At 33.3% G+C, this 12,185-nt stretch overlaps 1 protein-coding gene across 2 annotated transcripts in view; it reads right to left on the minus strand.

Moving 5' to 3' along the window:
* Window positions 1-7,863: 7,863 nt before the first annotated feature.
* Window positions 7,864-12,185, minus strand: part of Tbc1d15 (TBC1 domain family member 15) — a 62,356-nt gene continuing 58,034 nt past the window's right edge. For both annotated transcript variants that reach the window (XM_071609678.1, XM_027922469.2), the window contains exons 15-17: window positions 11,027-11,143; window positions 10,435-10,521; window positions 7,864-9,209 (exon numbers count right to left, since the gene is read on the minus strand). In XM_071609678.1, the coding sequence (XP_071465779.1) occupies window positions 8,991-9,209; window positions 10,435-10,521; window positions 11,027-11,143 (423 nt within the window). In that variant the 3' untranslated portion in view covers window positions 7,864-8,990. The remainder of the gene's footprint in view (window positions 9,210-10,434; window positions 10,522-11,026; window positions 11,144-12,185) is intronic.

Genomic DNA, 12,185 nt, shown 5'->3' on the forward strand with positions numbered 1-12,185 from the left:
ACCACCTGATGAAAAGACAAAATATCACATCATAAATGGAATATTATTTGGCAATATAAAGGGAGCTGGCAGTTAATGTTTCAATGTAGATGAACCTTGAAAATGTGATTCTAAGTGGACTGGGGTTGTAGCTCAGTGGTAGAAACACTTGCCTTGCATGTGTGAGGCTCTGGGTTCAAACCTCAGCACCACATAAAAATCTTTAAAAAAATTTAAAAAAAAGAAAATGTGATTCTAAGAAGCCAGCCATAAAGACTATGTATTTTGATTTTGTTCATGTAAAGTGTCTGTAAGATGTCTAAAAAAAAAAATGCTAAGTCATTGCCAGGAGCTGCAAGGAGGAGGAAGTGAGGAATAGCTGCTGATAGATCACAGGGCTTCTTTAGAGAGTGATGAAATGTTCTAAAATTAGATATTGGTGATAGGTGCACAATCCTGTGAATATACTAAATACCACCAAGTTGTACATTTTAAAGAAGTTAATCTTATGGTATGCAAATACCACAAAATAAAGCTGTAACAGTTAAGACCTTTTATTTACCTCTCCCAGATAGCCAAGCCACCTCCCCTTTTACCCCCCTAGCTCCGACCCTAGGTAGATAAATGGAGTTATGTTCTGGAAAAGGGTAAAACAAAGGACCTCTAAAAGCACAGTTGAGAGCATGGGTACCATCCTGAAAAGAAAATGACTAAATAAATATATGTACTGGATTTTGAGATTCCTAAACCTCAGAAGACAGAGAGCCAGATAAAGGGATAAGCCTTCTTTGAAGAATCTGACCATGCCAAGAGGAAAGACCTCAAAATACTTAGAACCCAAGATTGCATTCAGAGCTCTTAAACTCTTTAACAGTGACAAGCCTCCATTTAAATATTTGGTAGAATATGAGGTTGGATTAGTTAAAATTACATAAAAAATCAGCAAATAAAAATCCTTGATAATAACTTCCAAAGAATAATCAAAGGGCAAAAGAGGAACCCTGTGTCATCTGAGAATTGCATTTACAAAGTCATAATAGTATCAGTACTAAATATTGACCTAAATAATATTATAACAACAATGTGGTAAGATGGAAAGATAAGGAAGTAAGAATGTGATAGTCAGACAAAGGGAAGGAGACAAAGAGCTAAGCTCCCATCTTCCATGATGGAAAGTCAATGGTAATGCCTAAAACTGAAAATCAAAGTAGTAGCAATACATACATCTGCAACATTGAGATACAGAAGTAAATAGCAAAATAATCATCCCAAAGTTAGAAATCTTGCCGCTGAAGGGTGAACAGAAAAAAAAGGGGGACAGTTTCTTACAACAAGAAATCTTCTAGTAACCTTATGCACATGTAACAGTGATTATAAATATATAAACTAAAAATAAATTGTACTGCATACGTAGGACATTGGTTTTAATAAACCTGATTTTAAATCTTGCTTTGTCATCTGCCTCATTGTGCTTAAGAAGGACAAATTAGGGGCTGGGGCTGTAGCTCAGTGGTTAAAGCGCTTGCCCCACATGTGTGAGGCACTGGGTTCGATCCTCAGTACCACATAAAAATATTGTGTGTCCACCTACAACTAAAAAAAAAAAAAAATTTTAAAAAAGGACAAATTCCCATTTCTCAGCCTTCATTTATGTAATGTAAGGGTGAGAATATCTATATCTTATGGGGCTGATTAAATTGAATGTATGCAGTGCTCCACGTGGGAGCTGGCAGTTAATGCATGCTCAAAGTGTCACACTGACCCTGAAACCAGAGTAAAACAATATTAGGCATTGGTTTGAAATCTTTGTCACAAAATGAAGAGATGTGGATACCTGGGATTTAATGAGGTGATTGTCCTCATAATCCAGACAAACAGGAAGTCAACAGTTATAATGTGAACTGACAGAATTGGCTTGGATCAGGCAGTTAAAGACACCAGGAAGTGAGAAAGGGAGGGGGATATTGTCAAATAAAGAAATCTCCAGGAAATTCTATAGGTGGAAGAGGGACATGTGATTATGAATGGCCATGATGGTAAACAGCTGAGATCCCAGAGAACCACAAAATTAGGCAAGTTTTATCTTAAAGATGCCAATTGTTCTCAGCATAGATATTTGTTGTGATAGAGAATACTAGTGAAAACAAGAGAAATACTATAAACCACCCTAAACCACCTGGAACCTGAAGTGCATCCTGAGAAGCAGCAGAATACAGGAACAAAGAAAAAGTGATGTAAATAAACTGAGAGAATAAAGGAAATGCCGAACATCTGTGACCCACAGTTGCAACAATCTAGCTTTCCCTCCCTACTAGTTGCCATTATGTAGATGGGTCCTCAGGGATTCGCCTTACTACCCTGGCCAAATAAGAAGGAACCTTGAAATCCACGGTCATCAAGGGAAGGATAAGCTTCAGAGGTGCAAAGAAATGTGTCTGGGGAAAAAGATAAAAGGACAGACAGACCTAAAGGGAGAATTTGCTTGGTATCCCCAATGTGAATGGAGAAAGCAGGTGAGAAACTATTAAAGAACTGGGGGGAGGGGCTGAGGTTGTGGCTCAGTGGTAGAGCATTTGGCTAGCATGTGTGAGGCACTGGGTTCGATTCTCAGCACCACGTATAAATATATGAATAAAATCAAGGTCCATCAACATCTAAGAAATTTTTAAAAAATAGAGGGGATGTGAGGATATGGAGATATTTGAAAGAGAAGCTACACTGATTATCTTGAGATTTGGATTTAATAAAAAGTCTGATTTTCTTGAATAACTTGTCTTGTTTTAAGCCATCATTTCAGTCTACCATGTGTGTGTCACAAGCAGGTTTGGTATGTATGCCTTCTATGCTTAAACCTATGTTGAACAAGGAAAAGAGAAATGGCACACACGAACCTAATGATCAGTTTAGCTGGAAGTCTTTTTCCATTGATACTGATTCCTACAACTTGGGAATCAATAGAATCAAATACTTTAGGCATATATACTCTATGTTCCTTGGCAGTTGCAGTTCAACATTATTAACATGCGCTTTTAATTATAATTAAAATAAGTTTATGCCCTATTTCCCATGATTTGGTATTAATTTATTAATAACAGGAAATGACTCACTTTTAGGAAACTCAAGCAGGCTTCCATATACCATCATTTCCACTTCAAGATATTCACAAACCAAGCTTACATACAACCTTAATGAAATATTTGCCTATTTTGGCACTTTATCTACAAGTGGGTTTAAAAATTAAGGCAGCATTGTGGGGAATGAAAAAGGTCTTAAGTTCTTTTGGGACATTAGAACACCCTTCTCTCCTGAACTTCAGTAAAAAGTCTTCATAAGATTATTAGTCCATCATATTAAAAAAAAAAAAAAAAAAGAGTTTATTAGGCTAGGCATGGTGGCACAAGCCTGTAATCCCAGTGGCTCGGGAAGCTGAGACAGGAGAATTGAGAGTTCAAAGCCAGCCTCAGCAAAAGCAAGGTGCTAAGCAACTCAGTGAGACCCTGTCTCTAAATAAAATACAAAATAGGGCTGGGGATGTGGCTCAGTGGTCGAGTGTCCAAGTTCAATCCCTGGTACCAAAAAAAAAAAGATTACTAGTCCATTTTGTTTAACAAGAAATGTGCTTATACTCACATGAAAAATTCCAAACTATACTATACTCAAGTGTTTCTACCATTTCCATTTACATTACAACAAATGAAGGTGTCTACTGACAAAAAGGAAACAATGTATTTATTCCTGTTGATCACAATTGAATACTGAATCAACTACCATTTTGAGGGGAAAAAGTATAAAGTGAACTTGAACTTTGCACGAAGGTTATATCAATCATCCAGATCTGGACAGTATAACTGGAAATCAAGTCAAGAAGGCCAATATGGTATTAGTCTGACTGAAGTGCAAATTTATTTAAAGCATAACCCAAAACAGCTGCCTATAACCGTAGGTTTCAATTTGTTCCCTAGTAAAATGCTCATTGTCAAATAGACATTGTAATGCCCCATACTACTAAAAATGCTTAATGTAGACACATATAGGTTATCAGGTTTATTTTGTGATTATATACTATACTGACCAAAGTGGGCCCAAGAATAAGACTTCATTAATAAGCAAAATGTGAAAATGTGATATACTTGTGTTCTCATCATGTTTTTATAACAACCTTTGCAAAGGGAGAATAAAGAAGACAAACATATTTAAGCGCAGTTTGAAGATAAAAGTGAAGCACAAAGGACACTGATTTATGTTGGGGCCAGTGAGGCAGTAGCAAAGGTGAAACAGAACACAACTTCAAATTTGAAATCAAAATGACCCCAGTCATAAGAAAACTAACCAACAGGTACCCCAAGGCTGTATCAGTAGGATGGGGTGTTTGGGGAGGAAAACCATACAACTTTAAGACAAAAAGATGGTCTGTGGTGGTTGCCATCAGGTAATGATAATGACAACACTTATTAGTGGTTAATCATGCTAGGCACCATGTAAAACATTTTATTTGTATTCATTTACTCCTCACCATTGAGGTAGGCATTGTCACCACCTACAGATGAGATTATGTGCACAAAACTAAGAGGCTAGCTCTCAAATCCAAGACTGACTCCAAAACCTACACTCTTATCCCAATAGTCTGACCCTTTCTGTATCACATGCATAAACACAGTGGATATTTTCCAATATGAACAATCCAATTTGACTAATTTTTTTGTCATCTGACCTACAGGACAAACTATAATTTTTTGACTTACAGGAGAAATTTTAAGTCTTTTGCAAGAATATAAAGCAACTAATAAATAAAATTTTTAAAAACGAATATAAAACACTTTATGAGGTGGCCTAAGCATCACACTCTACCAGGAAGCAATCCTAAACTTGAGAAAACAAGCATCTAAAACAAGTTACACTATTTGTCCAGAAGTACCATCTGCCAACAAAACTCACATTACCCGTGTTTACACAGATATGAAACTCCTAAATTGTGACCAGAAAACTTCAGGTGATAGACAAATAAGAAAACAAGAAGAAAAATAAGGTATGTAAAACTTCTAAGGATCTGCCATCAAAACTAACTGGTGGGGCTGGGGTTGTAGCCCAGTAGTAGAGCGTTGGCTTAGCATGTGTGAGGTGCTGGATTGGATCCTCAGCACTACATAAAAATAAACAAACAAATAAATAAATAAAAGTATTGTGTCCGAATACAACTAAAAAAAGATATTTAAAAAAAAAGTTGGCTGCATATTTTATTCCTTAAATTCCTTTCCTAAAGAGATGTGCCACTGCAAAACTAAACTCTTACATTCTGTAAGCTATAGTTAATGAAACCCTTCTCTAGTATGTGATGGGTTTTTTATGTTTTATTTTGAACTTGGGGGCACTCAACCACTAAGCCACATCGCCAGTCCTATTTTGTATTTTATTTAGAGACAGGGTCTCACTGAGTTGCTTAGCACTTCACCATTGCTGAGGTTGGCTTTGAACTCTCAATTCTCCGGCCTCCCAAGCCACTGGGATTACAGGCGTGTGCCACCCACCCATCCTTGGTATGCAATGTTGATGAAAAAGATTCTTTCCCTATTTTTACCAGTCAAAATAATAAATACAGTGTAAACGCTGATCACTCAGAAGTACTTTTGATGACTCCACCACTGGAGAACAATTTGCTTTTGCAAAGTGAGTCAGCAACACCTATGGAAGAAATCCTAGTTTCTATACAAGCAGACCATCTAACACCTAAGGCAATCTAACAAGAGTCCTGTTCGTTTTTAAGCAGTATACTAAGTCACTGAATCTTATACCTCCAATCTAGACTGGTATTGGAAACACCTATTACTGTCACAGCAAAAGTCTATCTCTGAGGTTAATAATATTTTTAATTAAAAGAGCTGAACCAGATGATCACAGCTAAGCTCACTGGAATTTGTTCTTTTCATTGTTTTTAGAACATAAAAAAAAAAAAAAAAATGTGAGGAACAACAGTGGTATAACTAAGAGAGGCATTATTTAATAGTTTATGTTCTAGTATCCAAACATTCTAATTTAATCTAAAGAGACTGAACCAGATTAGGTAAATATTCCTGATTACTATAGATCTTTGATTATAATAATTTTCTTAACTTGAGCTCATAATAATTTTCCATGGGCAGAGAGTGATGCTGAGGTTATCAAAGAGAGTAGTAGGAATACATCCAGTATAAACTGTTCACCTTCCCCCAATCTTGGCCTCTGTATAAAGGCAACACATTATTTCTCCCTATGTCAAGATGGGTAGAATACATAGTAGTCTACTTTTAAAAAAAGTGAGGAAAACATTTGTAATTAGAACAATACTCCAAATTCCACAACTGGGCTGAGGATATAGCTCAGCCACAGAACATTTACCTGGCATGCAAGAGGCCCTGAGTTCATCCCCAGTACTGGGAAAAAATCCACACTTAAAATTCCCATGTCATAAGATCTCAAGGAGAGAACAGGCCAAATATAGTTGCATCATTCAAATGGTGGTGCATTCAAGAATCACTCACTACCATGTTTCACTGCATAATCATCACCACCACATTAACATATATTCATAAGTAGTCTGTGTACCCTAATCTTGCACCAAAGATGGTAATATAATAAGTGATTTTTAAATAATACCAGCACGATTGTTTAAAAAAAAGCTTTATGTAAGAGTCGTGCCCCAATTTTTGATTATGCTGTCAAATATATTATATCAAAAGGCTATATTTCCTTACTGTTCAAAAAAGTTGTAGTCTTTTATCACCAAGATTAAAGTTCCTAATATATAAAGAGATGAGGAATCCAGACATATGAAATAATGAAAACAGGGAAGTTCTTAAATGCAAACAGGTTTCCCATAGGTTCAGAACTGAACAGAATTGAAAATATACTTAACAGTTAAAAAAAAAAAAAAACTATCTGAATTTTAAAAACTTTACATACCAATAATAGAGCACATATTTTGTGTATTATAGGGATGGAGACACAGTATCTTGTGAAAACAGAAATAAACAACCTATCAAAAGTTAGATGAAGAAATTTACCTGAACTATATATTTCAGCAATCTCAACAGTTCAAATTTACATGGTGTCTGCTACCTAGATTTTGTGGACTGATTAAGACTTTAGCACTATACTATATTTTCATTGCCATATTGAAAATGTACTACGTAGAAAAGTTCGCTGTTTAGAGAAACTTATGTTTTAACAAGCAGTTTTATAATGAAACTTGATAAAAGTTCAACTAACTGAATGTATTTAGATTAAAAAATTATCTGAAGTAGATATCATATTACGTAATAGGAAAATAACCAAAAAGTCACTGTCCAGGAAGAACAAGGAGGACATCAAGATGTTCTAAGCAATTTCCTGAATAGCAGGAAATGAAAAGCTGGAGATGCTGAGTTTTTGATCAGTTTACTTTTTTTCCAAATAGGCTTACTCATTATTAACTGATGAAAGATAACACACATGATATTAAAAACTAAAATCTAAGGTTTCTAAAAGTTCATGATTGTCAGTTAATACTCAACTAAGAAAAAAGTTCATTTGGTTCCCTAAGTTTCTGGGGATGGGGGAGCAGCTATCTACTGGACCATTTTACAACTACACAACTTTTACCTTAAAACTATTGACATCAATTATAGTAAGTTGCTTTACTCAGTCAAATAATTAGGTTATCCAAGGCAACACTATGCCCATTTTCATGCTTATGAAAAATGTTTTCACTTATAATGAGTCACATTTCTTTACCACTTCCACAGCTCAAATGACTATTTCAATAACATAAAAATATGAGATGTACTAAAGTCTATCTTGGATTTTTTTTTTAATTATTCTGACGAAAAACTAGCAGACTATTTCTAAACGTAATGTAACTGAAAACACTAATTCAACTTCAAATTTATTTTAATGATATGTACAGGAGTTAACAAATTACAATTAAAACGGGACAGTTATGTTTATTCCACATAACTTAAAATCATGCAATACTGCATGGTAAAAACAACAGCTTCATTCACATACAAAAAAGTATTATTTTGAGACTCATGATAGTATCTTGAAATTTTTGACATAAGCTTTTTGCAAAAAGCATTTTATAAAAATTTAAAGACCTGATTAATCAGTTAATGCATTGTTAGGAAAGATAATAAACATTATTAGTAAAGTGAGGTTACAAGCAATTAATTTTAAAATTATACCAAGTACAGGATTGAATGTACTCTCACGAAATAAATGTTAAGAAAATAGTTTTGAAAAAGATCTCATATTGAAGCCATGTATTAATTTTGTTGAATCAGGTTATATAAATCAATAGTCAAGTTTATTCAGTTAAAGAAAATATGCCTATCCTTTCTTATACTCATAAATAGTACTTACATTTAGTCTTTATGTACAAGTGAAGAAAAGTTCAATGTAAAAAATATACTGCCAATCCACTTATAATGGTTGAATAGTTTTTTTATCTACACATTAAATTGCATTGATGAAAATGTCCAATTTAAATCACAATCAACCAGCATAAATATTTAAGCTGAGTATTGTTGTAAACAATAGAAAAAAAACAAATTCATTTATTTTTTAAATTTCATCACTGGGTAACAATCTACTTCTCAGCTCAGAATGCTATATAAAGGCTCAACATTTAATTTAATCAAATTCGAAACCCACTAAACTTAAAGAGTAAACAAATTAAATGTTTTTCAAAGTGCATAATTTCCAACTCATCTACTTGTAATATTTATCCAATTCCAGTTCATCAGCAAGAAAATAAAATGTACTTGGCTATAAAAATACTAAGGAATGTTTTTGAAAAGGAAAGGCTATTTGGTAGAAGTAACTACAAAAATAATTAGTTTAAAACTTTGTAAAGCTTTAATGCAAGAACATCAGTACACTTTCTTTCCATAAACCTTAAAGCATGATCAATACCAAGATTTTAAATGTCCACCTTTCAAGTACTTAAAAAGGAGTTGCAACCAAGTGTCTTTAAAAAAAAAAAATAGCAAGACAAATGATCATGCAGGTGTTAATCTGCTGACATTTGGGGGCACTGATATGTGTGTTGGACTGTCATCTCTGGCTCCACTAGCAGCAAGGGTGGGCAAGGTGTTACTATGAAACGTAGATGAAGGATGAGTCATGCCAACATTCTCATCTTCACCAGTATCTGAATCTGGTGTTGTAACTTCACTGTTCTGAAGTCCCAGGATCTCACAAACTGCTCGTGGCAATTCCTGCATATGAAAAAAAAAAATCAACAACAAAACCACATTTGCTACTAAGGAAAAATAATCATGAAGTAACACTTATATTAAGACTACTCTGAGTCCAGAATCTGAAGATTTGTTCTGACATTGTAAATGTCATATATCTCCACACTTTGATTCTCCATTCCAAACAAAATTCTAGCCATTTATTTTTATTTTATGAGTGATTCCCAAGCAGTTTCCAAATTAGTCACTCTCCACTCCATCCAAGCACAACTACAAATATAGTTTTCTAGTATTTAGTATTTATCTCTTTCTCTTTTTTATAATAATATTTTTTATATAATCTCTCTCAGTAAACAATGGAAGAAATATCTAATCGACATGTTTTGAAACAGAAAAGCTATCAAATGTTTGAGCTGAACTAAGTATAAGTACATGTACTGAACACAAATTCTTATAAAAATATAAAAGCCAAGCCAAGCTATATCAAACGAACTGGGGTTGTAGCTCAGTGGAAGAGTACTTGCCTAGCACATGTCAGGCACTGGTTTCAATCCTCAGCACCACAAAAAAATAAATAAAATAAAGGTATTGTGGTCCATTCACAACTAAATATATATATTAAAATATACATTGATTTGGTTTTAATTCAGATAATACATCAAATTTACCTTGTTTTTACAAATAATTAAAGAGCTTGGTTGATACAAATGCAATGACAGACTAGTACTCATTTAATTATGTTTTATTAGAATCTTTTTATTTTGGGGCATTACACATTTAATAATAGTTCCTTATTCTGTATTCATTAATTCAATAATGTATCATTGCTTTAATTCTATATCCTCTTTAGCTGTAGTAGAAATATTTTCATTACTTTTTCCACTTGGCCTTATTATTAAATGTTTCCTCTCTGATATAAGTAGCCATTTGTTTTCAATTAAGTGCTATAAATCTATGATACTAAACAAAAAGCTGTTCGGACTGGGGTTATGGCTCAGCCTGGCACGTGCAAGGCCCTGGGTTCAATCCTCAGTACCAAGTATAAATAAATAAAATAAAGGTATTGTGTCCAACTACAACTAAAAAATAAATATTAAAAAAAAAAAGCTGTTCAATTCTCTGTGCCTTCTCTTATCTTGCTAAAACTGTCACTTATTTTACTTCTAAGAAGAAAAATCTTTCTTGATTCCGTCAAAAAGAGAAAAGAATAAAAGCCTTGCAATCACTTGAAACATTGTATGTGTACCTTGCATTTTACCATCTGTAGAGAAATTGCTTCTGCCTTGCACAGTATATCTTCCACATCAATTTTCATGGACAATTCATTGATATGCTAAAAACACCAATAAAATAAATGATAATCAAAACTGAAACCATTACATTTTACTATACAAACAACTTATTACCAGTTATATTGCACTGCAAATAAAACTTAAGAAATAGTCACAGACTACAAATACACAGGAAATCCAATATATCTTTCATCAGATTATTTTAAGGTTTAAAGCTAATAAGCTTATGGAACATTAAATCTAGCAGCTGTCTCAAGTCTGCTATCTCAAAGTTAATAAGCAAAAGCATTATTTTTTCAAAAACAAAACTACATAAAAGAGCATTTGTTGCATGTTCCTTTTCTTCCTCATTGGCCAAGTAAAAATAACTGGTCAATATGTATATGGTGAACCATCATTCTCAGAAAACCAGTCAAAGTTTTACCAATAAAATTTAAGTAATTACTCAAGGGATTCAATAACATTGCAAGAATATGTTCTTCATATCAGGAACACCAAATAGAGGAAAAAGCCAAAACAATAAAATCAAGATTAAAGGAATACTACCTTAAGTATTTCATTGAAGCCATAATGTTTTTCCATTATTTGCTGCTTTTCTGATTCCAAAATAGCACAACAGAGAAGAAGATGGAAATTTTTACATGGCAATTCAGTCCATATTACCTATTAAAAAAATAGAAGAATTATTTAGTAAGTCATATCAATTCTAAAATATTTTTCTCACAAATACAATGTTGAACTTGGAAGCAATGAAATTGTCTAGTTGGAACAGCCTACTATTTTTCTAGCTAGTGAATGAGGAAGTGAAGAAGTCTTACAAAGTAACTAATTAACTACAAAGGAACTAGTATCAAGACTAATGTTGGATGTATTATAAATTTGGATCTGTGGATAACTACCATATGCAAATCATTGAACTTTACCAATATGATAAGTGTTATTAAGAAACCATAGCTGTGGGGTTAAGTTTATGATATACGGGTTAGACGAACTTTCAGTATTTTTCTGAACCTTCAGTTTCTTACTTATTTTTAGTTGTAGATAAATAAGTAAATAGTTATTATGTCTATTTATTTATTTTTATGTGGTGCTGAGAATGGAACCCAGTGCCTCACATGTGCTGAATTTTAAAAAAAGATTTAATTATACAGTATATAGGATGAAAAACATACATAGGTAGCTCTACATTCCAAATTTATAAAGCTTTATATTGTATTATATAATTCAGAGTATCCTCCAGCTATGATAAAAACTAAATCAATTATCCAAAATTTTTACCCAAACATAGAATGTTTGATCAGTAGTTAAACTTTTCCCTGAATATAGGTAATGCCCTCAGATTTTAAGACCTTGTTAATGTACCTAATTGCTGTACCTAATAATACCTTTTCTGGAGAGACAAAAAGGCTCATACAAACAACATTATTAGTGCATCCCTGAAATATGTTTACTTCTTTCAAAAGAAGTAAATCATTTTCAAACTAATTCCAATTTCCCAAAGTTCAATTACAATAAAATTAACCTCAAAGTTTCGATTAAAAGTTCCAATTTATGGGAGTTCATAACCCACTTGAATCAAAGTGTGAAATATGATATATCAAGAACTATGTAATGTTTTGAACAACCAACAATAAAAAATTTTTTAAAAAAAGTTCCAATTTATTTGATAAACACAGATTGAGGAGTTATTCTAGCTTTGCGGTAA

Source organism: Marmota flaviventris, chromosome 3 (assembly GCF_047511675.1).
Source record: "Marmota flaviventris isolate mMarFla1 chromosome 3, mMarFla1.hap1, whole genome shotgun sequence".
NCBI classification, from domain to species: domain Eukaryota; kingdom Metazoa; phylum Chordata; class Mammalia; order Rodentia; family Sciuridae; genus Marmota; species Marmota flaviventris.